This window comes from Schistocerca nitens, chromosome 1, assembly GCF_023898315.1.
Source record: "Schistocerca nitens isolate TAMUIC-IGC-003100 chromosome 1, iqSchNite1.1, whole genome shotgun sequence".
Taxonomy (NCBI): domain Eukaryota; kingdom Metazoa; phylum Arthropoda; class Insecta; order Orthoptera; family Acrididae; genus Schistocerca; species Schistocerca nitens.
In genome coordinates, this window is record NC_064614.1 from 1,100,204,835 (window position 1) to 1,100,225,613 (window position 20,779).

General features: G+C 42.1%; 1 protein-coding gene across 1 annotated transcript in view; it reads right to left on the reverse strand.

The window, feature by feature from the left end:
- The window catches only part of LOC126198763 (uncharacterized), a 210,100-nt gene that overhangs the window by 32,820 nt on the left and 156,501 nt on the right, over positions 1 to 20,779 (reverse strand). The window contains exon 8 of the mRNA XM_049935324.1: positions 7,019 to 7,274. Coding sequence (XP_049791281.1) covers positions 7,019 to 7,274 — 256 coding nt within the window. The remainder of the gene's footprint in view (positions 1 to 7,018; positions 7,275 to 20,779) is intronic.

Below are 20,779 nucleotides of genomic sequence, written 5' to 3' on the forward strand. Positions count from 1 at the left end.
CAGATTATTATCAGACAATGGAAGCCAATTTATTGGACTATTACATAAATAATTTTTAAATTAATGCTAAGTGAAAGACATTGATTTTCAGGTATTGCAAAGGAACAAATATTATCCACAACTGAAAGGATGATGAAAGAATTACGACGACTATGTAGAACGTATTGTGCCAGTTGTCATACTAGGTGGTAAAGAAAAAACACGAATTTAAAACCGTATTGAATATCCTGCCACGCATATATTCAGCGTTGGCACCATTAGAGACACTAGGATGGAAAGGAAGTGGTGAGCCTCTGTTGTCAAATTGTCATGTCTACCCGATAGTCACAACAATATAGCGACTTCCACTAACTTAGCTGTACTTCAGCTTACAGTGAGTGCTGAAAATCGATTGAAAAGGCATAACAAACAGGCCCACAATCTTCTGCTGAATACAGAGCACTGGTAATAGTACGAGTGTATGGGCATAAAATCAAATTAATTTAAGTGTCGTAAACTTTTGCTGTGACAACGAAGGGCCGTGGGAAATGGTTGATAAACCACACCCAAAGTCAGTGGTTTTGAAAAAACCTACTCTTGGTCAAATTAACAGATTTTATGAGGTAGAACATGTAAAAAGATATTGAGTATTTCACGTAAAGAAAAAGAGAAAAGAAAAAGAGTATGCTGAGGCGTTGAGTTCTCTGTGTAACAAGGAAAGGAGAAGGATTGTAGGAAGATATCTAGTTGCCATGTAGTAAAAATGAAAAAAATATAAGTGGTATCAAGAATTCCACGTGATAAAGAAAGAGTAAACTTTAATATCTCAAGCTGACAGCGACTGTAACACTTCTCATGTAACTAGTAAATTGCAATTTATTATAGAGAAAGGGTTTTATTTTTGTACATTTGACACTTGCTTACTGGTTATCTATTTAATTATTAGTTTTTACATAGGGATTCAGTATAATTTGCAACTATCATCTTGTACCTCATAACTCATAGGAATCGATAATGGAGCACTCTCTGACATGATAGTTTTAACCTGGGTAAGAAACTTCCATGATGATAACAGTTAAACACTTTAATGAGAACGAACAAAAGACATTAAAGTTGAATATACATTTTGTTAATGATATGAGACTTAGTAGAAATCTATTATGATGTATTGTGTAGCCAATAAACTTTGCTCTTCAAGAAGCAAAAATTTCCAGCAAATTGCAATGTATGTATTGTGTTTAATATTTGTGTAATAATAATTTGTACCTTTCATTAAAGTAAAGTGTATCAGTGAAGTTAGACAACATTACGTTTAAGCCACACATGGTTGTAAGTAAATGGCAGATGTGGGAAATAATAGAAATTGCTGAACTGAATGAGAAAAGGGGTCTCATTTACGATTTAGTGATGGGTATAAGATTACCAAGAATTTTAGGGCATAATTGGATCTTATAAAGTCACATGCAAGGGCAATATGACAGAGGCTAGAGTGTCCTCAATAAGGCCAGAAGTGGTTTTTACTACATAACTGTCGGTAGAAAGCCTATTAGCCCCTAAATAAGCTTGTAATATGTAAGGAATATTTATAAAAATCTTTTAATTAAATAGATTATTAGATAACACTATTTCACTCAAATGACAATGAAGTGAAACATAAAGGTACAAAACCCCAAAATAATGAATAGAAAGAAGTGCTATTCTGTATTAGGGTACAATTCATTCTGTGTGGAATAATTTTAAGAGACATATCTAGTAAACAACATATGATTATCATTATGATTTACATCAGACAATGGACATCAGACAGTGGACACTAAATCAAAATGATTTACTTAAAAGGAGAAAACTAACTCATGTAACAGTTACAAAAAGGTAATCATTTGTGTGAAACAAACTGCAAGTTGTAATAAAATCAGATTTCACTTCATTCATAAAATGTTGAACAAATATAACACATTTGTAGTCCATGTTAAATAAGAAGCAAATATTTATATAAACCGTAAAAGATTAACAGTAACTTAATAAGACTAAGGAAATCCCAAAGGTATATGGCATTGTGAATATACTTAATCACACATGTCAATAGTGTACATGTTTCATTCATTTGTTCTAAAGTCAAGCTATATATATATATATATATATATATATATATATATATATATATATATATATATATATATATATATATAGCTTGACTTTAGAACAAATGAATATATATATATATGTGTGTGTGTGTGTGTGTGTGTGTGTGTGTGTGTGTGTGTTGTATGACCCAACTTATGGTAAGCTAATAGTTTGGAACTTCAATGCAAAATATACAATTTCATCACAGTATTAAAATGTAAAACTCTGCATAATGCGTTACTTATTAAGTTCTATATAAATGAGGAAAGTAATGTGGACAGTTTTAAGAGTTGTGAAAGTTATGGAACACAAATGGTTCTTAATCTAATGAAAAATAAGTATTTAAGATTTCTGGAAAGCTCAAATTCGATTAGGGTTAACTGTGCATAGTTAATAACGAATTTTTGAGATCATATATCTTGAAACTGATAGTTGAGCTTTATAGTCATATAGAATTTGCTTGTATGTTGCGGAGGTCTGGCGAGCATGGGAGGTTGCGCTTCATGTGATACAGGAATTTCACGTCGTCAGATTCAGTATTTACCTGGTCAACGGCCATCTGTTACAACAAGAAGTCTTAGGCTGAACCACATCTCCTGTGGCGATTATGGTTGTATAGATAAAAAAACGAATACTGCAAAATCTTTTGACTGTTGTTAACGTTGTAAAACAGTTTGACTGTAGCCATGGTAGAGTCAACGTTTGTTTCGTTACGTGACTTAAGTTCATAATGCTTGCCACTATACTGTAGTCAGTGGTGGTAAAGAACCCAGTGAAATTTATTGTGAAGATGACAAATATCAGGAGCTGGCATCAATGCACTCCTTCTAAGGTAAGGCGCACAGCAATGTTACACTGGCTTGCCGTTTGTACAAATATTGCGTATATCAAGACTGGAAGGCATTTGAACGTATCCATTGCCGTCTGTGCATTTGTGGAAATTTTACACTTCCTGGTCTGGAGAGTGGACTACAAAGATCCACAACTCCAGATGTAGAGGAGATACATACGACTCCTTCTATCAGCACACGAAGGACAGTGTTGCAAATGAATGTTAATCATACGACTGTCTGGAGACTGTTGCGAGAGGAACAGTTGTATCGCTATCATTTGCAAGTGTAGAGGCCCCGTCACCAGCAGATTGTCCTGTACTATTTACGTTCTGTCGGGGACTCTTGCAGCAGCGCGCAATTTTCCTGTCTTAGCATTATTCATAGGTGAAGTGCAGGTCACATGAGGTGATATTACGTACTTGCACACTTGGAAAGTAAAATTGTTCCATCTCATCACCAAGTGCAGTTTCCCCTCAACACATGGCCCAGTATAGTTGGTGATTGGCCAGTTGTACCCATGTACTTGCTAACAGATTTACAAGGCAGGCAGATATGAACTTCCTGGTAAACACCACAGTGCATGTTTTGGATGACACTCCACTGATCATTCGTCAACAAGCTCACTCCTTGCATGGTGGCTCTCCTGCACACTTCAGTAATACTGCTCACCCATACTTGGACCAAATGTTTTCTGATCGATGGATAGGTAGTGGTCGCTCAATTGCTTGGCCTCCAAGTTCACCAAATTTGAACCCTAAGAATTTCTACTTGTGCGGCCATTTGAAATCATTTATGTATTCATCTTCGGTGCCTGACACGGAATTCCTTTGCAATATAATTGTGGCAGGTTGCCATAAAATTCGCAATATTCTTGTAACTTGGGATCGTGTCCGCAAGCCCATGAGACATCGATTTTAGGTCTTCGTTCAAGAAAGAGGTGGGCATTTTGAACATCGTCTGTAAGGGCAACGAACTGATGAAAGAATATGACTCTTTTGAAAGGGAAAACTAGGAAACCCAGTATTTCAGGACACAATCTATAATCAACGTCTTTGATGGTCTATATGTGGGAAATATACAGGATGTCCGTTTCAACTTGAGACAACTAAACGTCTCAAAAACGGAGCATCGTACGAAAAAAATGTTGTAACTAAAAAGTTAATATTAGCAAAGGGGAACAACTGTCTGTGCTACAAATGGCCACCTCCTTCTCACCCCTGCTGGTTGGACAGGATCAACGTTGTATTTTCAAATGGGAACCCCTTATTTTTATGACGAGTTAGGATTCTAATAGATGCTGCAGTAATTCACAAAAATCAGGTATGCTTGTTTTTGCGATTAAGATCCGAAGCGTTGGATTCTACATATGATTTACAATGTAAATGCAAACCTTGGTGTTCTAACCGTCGAGATTTATGTCCTGAATTTACTTTAGAGTTACAAATTTGATTATACAGTGAAATATGGTCAACTGTTTTAATGTCTGGTTAGGAACTACGTTTAGCGTGATCTAGGAACAACGACGTGGATGTTTGTAATAGTTTTCCGTTCCCATCGGCATGCTCGATATCGGTGAATTCTCTTACCTCTCAACATTGGGTCACTTAATTTCGATGATTCCAATTGCAGCACACCATTGAGTTTTGTTATTTCATTAAGTAACCCTGTCACTATCACTTCTTGCACATTTTACCTTATTACAATTGTTGTGATGGTGGTTGTAGCCGTATGGCGACCAGCGCGGAAGTTACGGCGGTTGAGTGGAAACAAACACAGAAATCAAGCATTCCATGGGTTGGGGTCTCACTTCAATCATATCATAGGGAATAGAAAACTGCTTTACTATACATGTACCTTATTTTCTAGAAATTTCAATGTCTAGCCACATTATTTCTACTGTACAATCATATTTGCAACACCCAAGCTACGTCTGTACAAAAATATCAGCCGTTATGAAACAAATGTTTACGTTTACGTTGTAAATGAAATGTAGAATCATATGCGTTAGTTCTTAATTGAAAAAGAGGCACACTTGGTAATTGTCGATTACAGCGAAATCTGCCACGAATGGTAAACAATGATTTGAGTCAACCGTATGTATTTATTGACGTAGAATCCGAATATGCAGTAAAAATAGATATCCATTTGAAAGTACGACGTTGACCCCGCAGGAGGGGTCGTTAGGAGGCCAGTTGTAGGAAAGGTAGGATATCCCGATTACTAATGTTAACATTTGACCCAAAACATTGTTTTCGTACAATCCGTCGTTTTCGAGATATTTAGTTGTCTCATGTTAAAACAAACAGCGTGTATATCTGAAATGATGATTTCTTTCTTTGAATCAACCTGTATTGAGGTGATGCACTTCACCATCCGTACAAACCACAGTGTGACAGAGGACGAAGCATCCTGGATGTGAGCTCCGGATACGTGTCAGAATCCATAATCGTAAAACAAACTTTCCTATGACCTACCGTGGTACAGGGTAAAAAAGGTAACATTAATCCAGCCGAGGCACTTAAAAATAGACCTCATAATCATCTATTAAGGACGCTAGTTTTAGGGCCTTCACTAATGTTTATTATGTCGATCAGAAAAGGTTTCTAAAATCAAACTGCATCGCATCTGTCTGTGCTTAAATTGAACACTGCATAAATTATCAGCTGCCAGTATCGCTAAAGTAATTTATTCATATCGATTACCAGATGCATCTTCGTATGTACGTTAATATCATGATATAATTTCCTCCTTCAGTACAGTAAGCGGTGCTATACAATGAATATCGATGTTGGTATCGTAAGCCATACTAGGAGTCGTCGAGTCATTTAAAATAACAGCTATGTACACATATGCTATTGCGCCGATTACAAGTGCTTACAACTTTGTAAAGTGGTGATGAATATGAACAATTGTGATGGGCGCAATAAGATGTGTGTACATAGCTGTTTTTTTTAATTGACTTGGCAACTTCTAATACGGCTGACGGTACCAACATGGATACACGTTGTATAGCACCACTTACTATGCTGAAGGAGACTATTGTGTAATGATGTAAACATACATCAGAAGATGGCACCAAAGAACTGCCGAAACCGATAATCTATATGAATAAATGTTTTTCGCGATCTTGGCAGTTGAAAATTTATTCAATATTCGTAATACTACAGATCGCCCATATGCTGTTAATATCAGATGTGTATAGAGTGCTTTGTCTTGAAAGGAGGATATAAGTTGAACATCAAAAGCAAAACGAGGATAATGGAATGTAAGCGAATCAAGTCGGATGGTGCTGAGGGAATTAGCTTAGGAAATGAGACACTTAAAGTAGTAAAGGAGTTTTGCTATTTGGGGAGCAAAATAACTGATGCTGGTCGAAGTAGAGAGGATATAAAATGTAGACTGGCAATAGCATGGAAAGCGTTTCTGAAGAAGAGAAAATTGTTAACATCGAGTATACATTTAAGTGTCAGGAAGTCGTTTCTAAAAGTATTTGTATGGAGTGTAGCCATGTTGGAAGTGAAACATGGACGATAAATAGTTTGGACAAGAACAGAATAGAATCTTTCGAAATGTGGTGCTACAGAAGAATGCTGAAGATTAGGTGGGTAGATCACATAACTAATGAGGAAGTGTTGAATAGGGTTGGAGAGAAGAGACGTTTATGGAACAACTTGACTAGAAGAAGGGATCGGTTGGTAGGACATGTTTTGAGGCATCAAGGGATCACCAAATTAGTATTGGAGGGCAGCGTGGAGGGTAAAAATGGCAGAGGGAGACCAAGAGATGAATACACTAAGCGGATTCAGAAGGATTTAGGTTGCAGTAAGTACTGGGAGATGCACAGGATAGGGTAGCATGGAGAGCTGCATCAAACCAGTCTCAGGACTGAAGACCACAACAGCAACTACAACAACATATAGTGCTTAAGTTGACGAACTAAAATATTGTCAGACAGTACAAGTACTTCAGCACGTTAAATGAAAAATATTTAATAATTGTAAAAAAAGAAAAGTACATGTTTTTTGGACAGGGTATCTGTAGTTGATCAGCGCCAGCTGTCCCTGCTACCTGGTGCAACGTACCCGCGCTCTCGCTGTCGTCCCAGTGGAACGGCGTGCGCGCGGGGTCCCTGGAGACCTCGTCGTAGCGCTTGCGGCCGTCGTCGAGCGCCATGGGGTCCCTGGTCTTCTCCCAGGACACACGGGTGTCCCGCATGCCGATCTCCTCTCCCATGTAGGTGACGGCAGCGCCGGGCAGCATCATCACCAGCATGTTCAGCCCGTCCACCATCTGGGGGCCCAGGCGGGTCGCGGGCCGCGAGTGGTGGGGGCTGCCCAGCTGCAACAGATGGACGGGGTGTCCAGCAGGTGCACACAGCTGGCAAGAACACCTGTAAGGGGCGAGGCGGGCAGTCGGGAACACCTACCCCTCGCTCTCTTCTGCCTCTCTACTGCTCATGCTCTGTGTTGCCGGCAGTCCGAAAATTATTGCCTTATCAGTTGACTTCTTTGCATACTTTATGTATCTGACTGAGTATGGTCTCTCAATTTCTCTTATTTTCATACGTAGAGCACCAATCAGAAAGAGAAAAATACTCCCAATACATCCCATTTATAGGCAAGGAACTAAAGAGAAAACCCTACCATTTGCCATATTATAATCGAATTAAACTAAACGCGTATCCTGACGAAAAAACGCATTTCGTTATCTCCACATACAACTCCAGTATTAATACACGCAAGCGCCAAAGAAACTGGTACAGGCATGTGTATACAAAAACAGAGATCTAAAGTATCTGGACACCTGGCTGAAAATGACTTACAAGTTCGTGGGGCCCTCCATCGGTAATGCTGGAATTGAATATCGTGTTGGCCCACCCTTAGCATTGATGACAGTTTTCACTTTCGCAGGCATACGTTCAATCAGATGCTATAAGCTTTCTTGGGGAATTGTAGCCCATTCTTCAAGGAATGCTGCACTAAGGAGCGGTATCGATGTCGGTCGGTGAGTCCTGGCACGAAGTCGGCGTTCCAAAACATCCCAAAGGTGTTCTATAGGATTCACAACAGGACTCTGTGCAGGCCAGTCCATTACGGGGATGTTATTGTCGTATAACCACTCCGCCACAGGACGTGCATTATGAACATGTTCTCGATCTTGTTGAAAGCTGAAATCGCCATCCCCGAATTTCTCTTCAACACTGGGAATCAAGAAGGTGCTTAAAACATCAGTGTAGGTCTGTGCTGTGATAATACCACTCAAAACAACAAGGGGTGCAAGCCCAATGCATGAAAAACGCGACCAAACCATAACACCACCGCCTCCGAATTTTACTGTTGGCACTACACACGCTGGAAAATGACGTTCACCGGGCATTCGTTATACCCTGTCATCGGATCGCCACATTGTGTGCCGTGATTTGTCACTCCCCACAACGTTTTTCCACTGTTCGATCGATCAATGTTTAAGCTCCTCATTCCAAATGAGGAGTCGTCTGGCATTTATCGGCGTGATGTGTGAGTTATGAACAGCCGCTCGACCATGAAATCCAAGTTTTCTCACCTCCCGCCTATCATAGTACTTGCAGTGGATCCTGATGCAGTTTTGCATTCCTGTGTAATGGTCTGCCCTCTCCAACTGTCGGCGGTCTCTGTCAGTCAACAGACGATGTCCGCCTGTACGCTTTTGTTCTGTGCGTGTCCCTTCATGTTTCCACTTCACTATCATATCGGAAACAATGGACTTATGGATGTTTAGGAGTGTGGAAATCACGCATACGGACGTATGACACAAGTGACACCCAAACCTGGCCACGTTTGAAGTCCGTGAGTTTCGCGAAGCGCCCGATTCTGCTCTCTCACGATGTCTAATGATTATTGAAGTTGCTGATATAGAGAACCTGGCAGTCAGTCGGTGGCAGCACATTCCACCTAATTTGAAAAAAGTATTTTTTTTTTTTGTCTGGATAGTTTTGACCACATAGTGTCTGTAAACAGGCAGAATACGACGCTGCGGGAGGCAACGCCTATGTCATCATCATTTAAGACTGATTATGCCTTTCAGCGTTCAGTCTGGAGCATAGCCCCCTTATAAAATTCCTCTACGATCCCCTATTCAGTGCTAACATTGGTGCCTCTTCTGATGTTAAACCTATTACTTCAAAATCATTCTTACCGAATCGAGGTACCTTCTCCTTGGTCTGCCCCGACTCCTCCTACCCTCTACTGCTGAAACCATACGTCTCTTGGGTAACCTTGCTCCTCTCATGCGTGTAACATGACCCCACCATCTAAGCCTGTTCGCCCTGACTGCTACATCTATAGAGTTCATTCCCAGTTTTTCTTTGATTTCCTCATTGTGGACACCCTCCTGCCATTGTTCCCATCTACTAGTACCTGCAATCATCCTAGCTACTTTCATATCCGTAACCTCAACCTTGTTGATAAGGTAACCTGAATCCACCCAGCTTTCGCTCCCATACAACAAAGCTGGTCGAAAGATTGAACGGTGCACAGATAACTTAGTATTGGTACTGACTTCCTTCTTGCAGAAGAGAGTAGATCGTAGCTGAGCGCTCACTGCATTAGCTTTGCTACACCTCGCTTCCAGTTCTTTCACTATGTTGCCATCCTGTGAGAATATGCATCCTAAGTACTTGAAACCGTCCACCTGTTCTAACTTTGTTCCTCCTATTTGGCACTCAATCCGTTTATATTTCTTTCCCACTGACATTACTTTCGTTTTGGAGATGCTAATCTTCATACCATAGTCCTTACATATCTGATCTAGCTCTGAAATATTACTTTGCAAACTTTCAATCGAATCTGCCATCACAACTAAGTAATCCACATACGCAAGACTGCTTATTTTGTGTTCACATGTCTTAATCTCACCCAGCCAGTCTATTGTTTTCAACATATGATCCATAAATAATATGAACAACAGTGGAGACAGGTTGCAGCCTTGTCTTACCCCTGAAACTACTCTGAACCATGAACTCAATTTACCGTCAACTCTAACTGCTGCCTGACTATCCATGTAAAGACCTTTAATTGCTTGCAAAAGTTTGCCTCCTATTCCATAATCTCGTAGAACAGACAATAACTTCCTCCTAGGAATCCGGTCATATGCCTTTTCTAGATCTAGAAAACATAGATACAATTCCCTGTTCCACTCGTAACACTTCTCCATTATTTGCCGTAAGCTAAAGATCTTGTCCTGACAACCTCTAAGAGGCCTAAACCCACACTGATTTTCATCCAATTTGTCTTCAACTAATACTCGCACTTTCCTTTCAACAATACCTGAGAAGATTTTACCCACAATACTGATCAAAGAGATACCTCTGTAGTTGTTACACTCTTTTCTGTTTCCATGTTTAAAGATTGGTGTGATTACTGCTTTTGTCCAGTGTGATGGAACCTGTCCCGACTCCCAGGCCATTTCAATTATCCTGTGTAACCATTTCAGACCTGATATTCCACTGTATTTGATGAGTTCCGACTTAATTTCATCCACCCCAGCTGCTTTATTACACTGCAATCAATTGACCATTTTCTCCACTTCCTCAAATGTGATCCTATTTCCATCATCATTCCTATCCCATTCTACCTCGAAATCTGAAACATTACTGATCGTATTTTCACCTACATTGAGCAACTCTTCAAAATATTCCCTCCATCTGCCCAAGGCATCCACAGGATTCACCAGCAGTTTTCCTGACCTGTCCAAAATACTTGTCATTTCCTTCTTACCTCCCTTTCGAAGACTGCTAATTACGCTCCAGAATGGTTTTCTAGCAGCTTGACCCATGGTCTCCAACCTATTTCCAAAGTCTTCCCAAGATTTCTTCTTGGATGCTGCAATTATCTGTTTGGCTTTGTTTCTTCTTCAACTTTCTCTGTCTACCTGAGTTCTAGTATGTAGCCATTTTTGATACGCCTTCTTTTTCCTTTTACAGGCTGCCTTGACTGTGTCATTCCACCAAGCTGTTTGCTTCATCCTACTTTTACACACTACTGTTCCAAGACATTCTTTAGCCACTTCTAGTACTGTGTCCCTGTACCTTGTCCATTCCTTTTCGAATGACTGTAATTGACTACATTCAACTAACTGGTACCTTTCTGAGATCGCTGTTATGTACTTGTGCCTGATTTCCTTATCCTGAAGTTTCTCCACTCTTATTCTCCTACATATGGACCTGACCTCCTGCACTTTCGGCCTCACAATCCCAATTTCACTACAGATTAAATAATGATCGGTGTCATCAAAGAATCCCCTGAAAACACGAGTGTCCCTCACAGCCTTCCTGAATTCCTGATCTGTTATTATATAGTAAGACAACAATAGTCTGGTGCAGTTGTTAGATCGGTTACTGCTGCTACAATGGCAGGTTATCAAGATGTAACTGAATTTGAAAGTGGTCTTGTAGTCGACGCACGAACCATGAGACACAGCATATCCGAGGTGCGATGAAGTGGGGATTTTCCCATACGAGCATTTCACGAGTGTACCGTGAATATCAGGAATCCGGTAAAGCATCAAATCTCCGACATCGCTGTGGCCGGAAAAAGATCCTGCAAGAACGGGACCAACGGCGACTGAAGAGAATCGTTCAACGTGACAGAAGTGCCACCCTTCCGTAGATTGCTAGGCCATCAACAAGTGTCAGCGTACGAACCATTCAACGAAACATCATCTGTATGGGCTTTCGGAGCCGAAGGGGTCTTTACGCCTCGCCTTGGCCCGTCAGCACCGACAGTGGACTGTTGATGACTGAAACATGTTGCCTGGTTGGACGAGTCTCGTTTCAAATTGTATCGAGTGGATGGAAGTGTACAGGTATGGAGACAACCTCGTGTGTGTGTGTGTGTGTGTGTGTGTGTGTGTGTGTGTGTGTGTGTGTGTGTGTGTTCGTGTGAGTGTGTGTACGGCTGTGTGTGTGATTGCATGAGGGCGACAGAGAGAAACCCAGAGACAAGAGTAGAACTGGTAACATTATGAATGATAAGCAGTTGTCGGCAACACGCGTCCTTCCTTGGTACAGCAAGTTGCAAATCCCTCTTCTTTCCTTTTGTTCTCAGTAATAAAGGCAATCAGTGATGTACACACCTATAAGTAAAAACATGTAGTAACTTTTAATATCACGAGTATCATCCCATCCCTTATTTTAATTGGTATATTATTCATTCTAGCACAAAAAAACTTTCAAAAATCATTTTCTTTAATTCGAATATTTTGGGAATTTGTACAACTTTGGGCAAATTCCTGGGCAAATGCGCTGCCTACTGGACACCTGCAGGCCACATCACCACATCGCACCTATTCCGGTGACAGTTTGAAAAGCAGCACATCGCTTTTCCTCGAAGAAAAAGGGTCCGATCACGATTGGTGTGGTAAATCTACATCACAGCGTGGCTTTTTCATCATGCAATGGAGTTTCCCTGACAGTTCTTCGATTTTCGGTAGCCTAAAATCTGCAGTTGTGGATGCTGACAGAACCGCGGAGTGCGCCATCTGTTGGCCACCATTTACACTCGCTTTTGGTTTCAATAAAGCTCCATTTCATTTCAGGCACGTGCGTCAATTTTTATCTCTCTACCGATTTTATTCAGCGAATTAGTCCATTTTCAAATGGTGACGAATTTCTGGATCTCCCTGCGCAGTACTCTTTTCCTTTTTTCCATTTACACTGATCGACCAAAACATTACGACAAGTTGCTTAGTAGCATGTTCGTTCATCTTTGTACCGCACTTTGACAGCGATTGTGAGTTGCATGTTTTGACAAGTCTTTGGTAGGTTTCTGCAGGTTTGAGACAACCAGACGTCTACACACAATTCACCCAACTCCCGTAAATTAAAGGCCCGTGGTTTGTGTGTGTGGTGATGGCTCCCGAAAGTGTCTTAGATGTCTTGCATTTGGTTCACAACAGGCGAGTCTGGTGGTCAAGATATCAAATTCATCTCAATTTCATGTTCCTCATACCACTGTAGCACGATTTTGGCTCTGTGACACTTTTCTGCTGGAAGATGGTATAGCCGTCAGGGAAGACATCAAGTGTGAAGTGGTCCAAGTGATCCACAGTAATGTTCACGTAGTCCACAGCTTTCGATTACTGTCCAGGTCCCATAGAAGCCCAGTTAAATGCCCAAATCAGTATCATACTGCCTCCACCGCCCTGCATACGTGGCGCAGTGTGTGAGTAGCTGTTGGCTTGGACGAAGGCGCGTCTGGACACGACCGTCGACCTGGTGTAATAAGAAACTTGATTCACCCGACCAGGTAAGACGTTTCCATTGATCCACTGCCCAGTCTTGAAGATTCTGTGCTCAATGCAATCATAACTGAGGAGGTCGTTGGGAAAAACGTAGGGGTCGTCTCCCGTGGAGCCTCATCATCAGTGGTGTCCACTGAAGGCCTTGACCCGAAAAACTTCTGCCTGAAAGGATTCTTTGCTGTCAGATCTGCCACAGATCACTTTCCATTCCTGGCGTGTAAGACCTTCTGCCCAGATCACAGTGGCTTGCATTTAAAACATTACCTGCCGTATCTGTATTTAATGGTGATTTTCTAAATTCTAACTCACTGAAAACACTATTATTTACACAGTTTTTTATTCCTTCACTAATAACTTGTGATATTTTTATTCATTGTTAAGTCTGGAATTGCTGGTTTAAAATAAATTGTGTGTAACTGTAAAAGGCAACCAATAGTAACTAATAACGGCCCCGTCCACAATCGTAACCGAATCCTGCCTTCCCTTGACTAATAGGTTTCAATAACTGAGTTTTACATTGGTACGATTATGCTCTTTGTGATGAATGGATTAGAGATAATGGTTTTGTTTCATATGCGGCAGCGGTTTGATAACGCAGATAAAAAATATTTTTGCTTTCCTTGTATTTATTGGCATTTGTTGATCATTGTGAGAGGCATGAATTTAAGAATTAGATTCTAGAATTTTGTTTAAGGAAACATTATACATTTTAAGTATAATTCGTGTAATTCATGGACTACAATTATGTGATTTCAGAGGAACATTAACTATTATTGAGGTTATTAATTCAAATAATATGAGATTGCTATTGACTTCATTCAACCAAGAACGATTATGCACATCCTAAGATCCAATAAATTTTTAATTTATTTTAAACCATTATCAAAAATTATGAACCTAGAATGATAGCAATGATTTTTGGAGAACATATTGGACCTTCACGTATATCAGCAGTTAGATTTTGCTATTGAGCTCTGCTGTAGCTTCGAGAGCAATCTGCACGAGATTATCCAGTGCGACCAAGGTAAGCCAAATAGTGTTTAAAACAGATTCTTCCTTAAAGTAGCTGTCACAGGGAGCACCTTTAGTTTCAGAGTAATTATTTTTTCATCAAAGTTCATAGTCAGTTTTTGTGATAACAATTAATTTCAGAGAGGGCATGATTTTTTATTTGTATTTTTTGCATTTTTTTTACAATTCTTGTAGTTAGATTTCTCTATGCATTCTCACAGTAGAATTTTCCCTTCAACAGTTAGCGTCACACAAGGTACCAGCTTTAAGGTATGGTATGAGCACCATTCAAAACAGGAAGCCCATATTTTAGCATCTAACATACAATTTAACATAAAATGGACAATCAAAATTGTAGATCCAATTTCACCAAAACAATTTTTACTATTTATCTTTCTTCTTTCTGTGGAGCTGAAGCGTATTCGGCCACCGCGTTCTGTGATGAGACATGGACGTCAAACACTTGTCGTCTGCTCGTTGTTTCACCATTCTTCAACCAATTTCCACAGATGCTGACGACAGTAGCACGCGAACGCTCGACCAGCTTCTCTGTTTCGTCGATGCTCGTTCCCAGGTGCAAGGTCATAACAATCTGCACTTGGTCAAAGTCGCTTATGTCAATGGGTTTCCAAATTTTCAGCCTGTAATATAGCTAGTCCTTGTCGAGTCTCGTGCCCACAATGTCACCAGACAGCCTTCAGTCTCACGGTGTACACTGTTCACAGTGTTTTGATCCATCAGCTTATATTCAACGTTTTCAGTCTCAGAGATGAATGTTTCACGACCACTACCCACTAATCGCATACTTGTTATCAGAAACACACTGCCCACTCACATTAATGTAATCACCTGTCAAAAGCCTCAATAACCACCTCTTACAGTGCGGACTGCTGCAAGACGCGTAACAAGACACTCATTTAGGTTTTGGGAGGTACCGACAGGGATGTGGAGCAGTACCGATTCCAGGGCGGCGGATAGCTGCGCTGTTTCACGGTTGAGGATCCACAACGCGAACAACCCGATCGAGTTGGTCACACATATCCTCAACTGCCTTTTAATCCGGGGAGTTTGGCGGTCACGGGACTGTAGTAAACTCATTCTGGTACTCTTCATACCACGTATGAGCGCTTCGAGCTTTCTGGAAAGTTTTGGAAGTTTGCTGAGGTCATCGGACAACACACACACACTCATGCCCGAGGGAGGACTCAAACCTCCGACGGGGGGAGGGGGGGGGGCTGCGCGTACCGTGACAGGACGCCCGAGACCTCGCGGCTACACCGCTCAGCCGGGCTTTGTGACACATCACGTTGCGCTGCTGGTAGATGCTATCGTATCGAGGAAAAACAAACTGCATGCAGGAGTGAACACATTCCCCAAGAATACGAGCACATTTGTATTGATCCATCTTGCCTCCCAGAACGACATCACCCGAACAATGCCGCGAAAACATTCCCTAGACCATAACGCTCCCTTCTCCAGCCTAGACCCTTTAAACGATTGTTACAGGGAGATTGATTTCAGAAATTTCACGCTGTACATGGAAACGGCTGCCTGTCATCTGAAAAGCCCACCTGTAGCCACAGAGTGAAGATGCAGTTGTACTGGGTGCAAATTCCAGTTTCGTCGCCGATGAACGGTAATCAGGATGTGTGCATTAACCAGGCACCTGCTGCGGACGGCCCATACGCAGAAATGTGGGCTGAGCGATCGTTGAGGTGACGTTGACGGTAGACCCTTGATTCAGCTGGGCGGTCAATTGCGCAACAGTTTCACGTCTGTTCGCCTGTACACATCTCCGGAGCCATCGTTCATTCCTATCGGCTCTCTAAGTGCTCAAGGGAGTTTTCGGTTAAGGCATTTAAAATAATTTCAATTTCCTGTCCTTATTAATCCCTCTAATCACTCCGGACTTCCATTCTATAGCTGGTAAATGAACACTCCCCCCCCCCTCCCGCCCCCCCCCCCCCCGCCCCCGCCAATACTATACAGTCTCCAAGTTCCCACTTCAATGTTTCGCCACTACCGCTCCTCAGTCAGGGGGTTTACAAAAGCACACATTGACCATGTTTGATCCATTTTCAACATTTTATCTCCTCCTGAACCAATTCGCATCCACAATCTGTACTAACTTTATTAACGTCACTAACAGTTGAACAAATCTTGTGTTGAGATTTGGCAGGACAGGACAGAACGGATAAGAAGCGGTCTTGCATTATCATTTTCAAAGTTAACATTACAGAGGCATAGAATATTGGACACGGGCGTCCAGCTCAACACATCAGAAAAATGACAGCTACTGACAAAATTACTGGTTATGGAAATTGATGATGATCGTATTATATACCCAATGGCACCACTTATCAGGACGCTAGGTTCTGGGCCTGTATGATGATGACGACCGCATTTTGGCAACGTTCATTATACTGAGATTCTCCACGCAGAAGGCAGTGCCACTTCTGAGTCCAGTGTCGAATGGTGCACGTTTCTGTGATGCCACATGGAGGAAAGCTGCAATATTCGTTGCCTTGCTGACAGTTTGTGGTACATCAGACGTTATCGCGTTGTCTACTTGGCTAGCTGCTATCAAGCCTACTTCCTGAATCAAGGTACATGACATGGCTATACGATATGAGTGAACAATATGTCTGTCCTGTCGGGCGCTAGTCGCTTGTAGCAGTTGAGATCTTGCAAGACGATGAGTATGGACCTCCTGAAACTGCCGGTTACATATTCGCATGGCAGTCGTGGGTTTCAAATAGCTCTGAGCACTATGGGACTTAACTACTGAGGTCATCAGTCCCCTAGAACTTAGAACTACTTAAACCTAACTAACCTAAGGACATCACACACATCCATGCCCCAGGCAGGATTCGAACCTGCGACCGTAGCGGTCACGCGGTTCCAGACTGTAGCGCCTAGAACCGCTCGGCCACACAGGCCGACAGTCGTGGGTTCCCTCTCAGCTCGAGCAGAGAGCAGAGCGATAAACCGCAGACTCTATAGCGGACTGTCTTGTAGCTCTTTACCATTTAAATGTGATTTCTGCATGAGAAATTCGCTATGTGCCTTTCCTTGGATGCAGACTGCAGATGGGCTTACTCCTACCTATTTTGTGTGATTGCGTAGAAACACTTTAGTCTTCGACTGCATTGATGATCTCCGAGCCAGGGAAGAGCAGTAGACAGCTGCGCAGCTAACCAATCAGCGTTCAGTCGCTTTCCGCGTTCCGTACTGTGAAAAACTTCAGCCAAATTTGAGCGTTCTATTGTCTCCTACGTGCGCCAAACTACGGCTGACTCATTTCTGTGGCATTTTGTGTGCACTGCGAATTTTCTCACAGCAGCTGAAACAGCTAGAAGGCGCCAAGTGTTTCACAAACAGGAAGGGACATTATTTTTAAAGTGCACTCGTGAGGGAGATTCAGGCGAGACGGTCTGTAAGGCTGCCAAGCTGCAGGAACGCACTGCAGAGGCGTGCGCCGATGCTGGCGTACGGAATGCCAGACGTATTGTGCAGGTGGTCAACTTTCTCGGCAGGCAACTGGAAATGTGGATTTTCGGTCTCCAGGGAACAAACGTATCATGCCAAAGCGGGAAACCGGAAACGTCGACTTCGATTGATACGATTTGCATCGATACGTTTTCGAATTTTATGACAGAGGCGAGTTTCCCACAGCAGCGGAATTGGTTACTATGAAGAACTTCTCATTTAAATATGACGAAGGGAAATTTTTAACGGAACGAAGTGTTATTGCTGCTGCTAGGATGATGTTTCTAAGAACAATGCACAAAGTCAGATCAAAACGAACGTCAACTGTGCATTACTTGAACGAGAATTCGGTAGATCAAAACAACAGTTGAAATTTTATTTGGCAAACGACAGAGGGACAAGGCCCCTTGAATGTTCCAGTGGGAAAAGGAGGGTGTCGCATAATATGTCACGCCGCTTCCGCTGCTACCGGATTGGTGCCTTTTACACGTTGTTACAAAAAGGTACGGCCAAACTTTCAGGAAACATTCCTCACACACAAATAAAGAAAAGATGTTATGAGGACATGTGTCCCGAAACGCTTAATTTCCATGTTAGAGCTCATTTTAGTTTCGTCAGTATGTACTGTAATTCCTCGATTCACCGTCAGTTGCCCCAACTGAAGGAAGGTAATGTTGACTTCGGTGCTTGTGTTGACATGCGATTCATTGTTCTACAGTACTAGCATCAAGAACATCAGTACGTAACATCAGCAGGTTAGTGTTCATCACGAACGTGGTTCTGCAGTTAGTGCAATGTTTACAAATGCGGAGTTGGCAGATGCCCATTTGATGTATGGATTAGCACGGGGCAATAGCCGTGGCGCGGTACGTTTGTATCGAGACAGATTTCCAGAACGAAGGTGTCCCGACAGGAAGACGTTCGAAGCAATTGATCGGCGTCTTAGGGAGCACGGAACATTCTAGTCTATGACTCGCGAGTGGGGAAGACCTAGAACGACGAGGACACCTGCAATGGACGAGGCAATTCTTCGTGCAGTTGACGATTACCCTAATGTCAGCGTCAGAGAAGTTGCTGCTGTACAAGGTAACGTTGACCACGTCACTGTATGGGAGAGTGCTACGGGAGAACCAGTTACAGAGAACCATGTACAGCGTGTGCAGGCACTATCAGCAGCTGATTGGCCTCCACGGGTACACTTCTGCGAATTGTTCATCCAACAATGTGTCAATCCTCATTTCAGTGCAAATGTTCTCTTTACGGATGAGGTTTCATTCCAACGTGATCAAATTGTAAATTTTCACAATTATCATGTGTGGGCTGACGAGAATCTGCATGCAATTGTGCAATCACGTCATCAACACAGATTTTCTGTGAACGTTTGGGCAGGCATTGTTGGTGAAGTCTTGATTGGGCCCCATGTTCTTCCACCTACGCTCAATGGAGCACGTTATCATGATTTCATACGGGATACTCTACGTGTGCTGCTAGAATATGTGCCTTTACAAGTACGACACAACATGTGGTTCATGCACGATGGAGCTCCTGCACATTTCAGTTGAAGCGTACGTACGCTTCTCAACAACAGATTCGGTGACGGATGGATTGGTAGAGGCGGACCAATTCCATGGCCTCCACGCTCTCCTGACCTCAACCCTCTTGACTTTCTTTTATGGGGGCATTTGAAAGCTCTTGTCTACGCAACCCCGGTACCAAATGTAGAGACTCTTCGTGCTCGTATTGTGGAGGGCTGTGATACAATACGCCATTCTCCAGGGCTGCATCAGCGCATCAGGGATTCCATGCGACGGAGGGTGGATGCATGTATCCTCGCTAACGGAGGACATTGTGAACATTTCCTGCAACAAAATGTTTGACGTCACGCTGGTATGTTCTGTTGCTGTGTGTTTCCATTCCATGATTAATGTGATTTGAAGAGAAGTAATAAAATGAGCTCTAACATGGAAAGTAAGCGTTTCCGGAAAGATGTCCACATAACATATTTTCTTTCTTTGTGTGTGAGGAATGTTTCCTGAAAGTTTGGCTGTACCTTTTTGTAACACCCTGTATTCGGATCAAAATCGAAACACAACTCTGACTACAATTCCGAAAAGAGTGAGAAACATCATGAGAATTGTTTCAGACTCAACTGTGGACTATTTGCATCCATGTTCTGTAATTGTTATGGGCAATACTAGGTGTCTCTCTGTTAGTCCAGACAGGTCTCCCAATATAAACACAAGAAAAACGTAAATTCTTTCGTTGCTGTGAAGTAATAATATACAGCAGATTTAAACACAAGCAAAAGTAGAGGCTTTGGAGATCCTTAAGGTTTCAAAAGGCAGCGGTAAAAACATACAAAACTGATTCCATAGCTCTGCAGTATGGTCACAGAGTGAACCGAGTACCTCCTTGTCATTGCCATTGTATACGATAGTTCGAACTTAAATAGTAATAACTATTTATTCACAACCGATACAAAACAGTTACATGTTTGCACCTGTTACTGTCCTTCAAAGTAGTCGCCAGCGTTGTGTAGAACCCGTTGCCAGCGATGTGAAAGGCGCAGTACACCGTTAGTAGAGCCTGTTCTGTTGATGGTGCGAACGGAGCAGTCACAAATTATGGTGATTCTCGTGTGCGACTGTTATGGTGTTATACTAACGCATTACGTTCCTCCACGGCGACACTTTCTGCCCAACCCACGCATACATTGCAAGCTGTTGCTGCTCTGTGCGGTCGATGGGACTGGGAAGTACTCTACCATCCACTATACTCTCCGTACTTAAGTCCTCGTGACTTTGATTTGATTCCGAAGATGAAGGAAACACTTCGTGGCATTCGCTTCACAACTGTTACAGAGATTGGACAGGCAGTAGACCGCTCCATGAGCTCCATCAACAGAACAGGCTCTGCTAACGGTATACTACGCCTTCCACGTCGCTGGTAACGGGTTCTACACAACGCTGGTGACTACTTTGAAGAACAGTAACAGGTGCAAACATGTAACTCTTTTGTATCGGTTGTGGATAAATAGTTGCCACTATTTAAGTTCCAACCCTCGT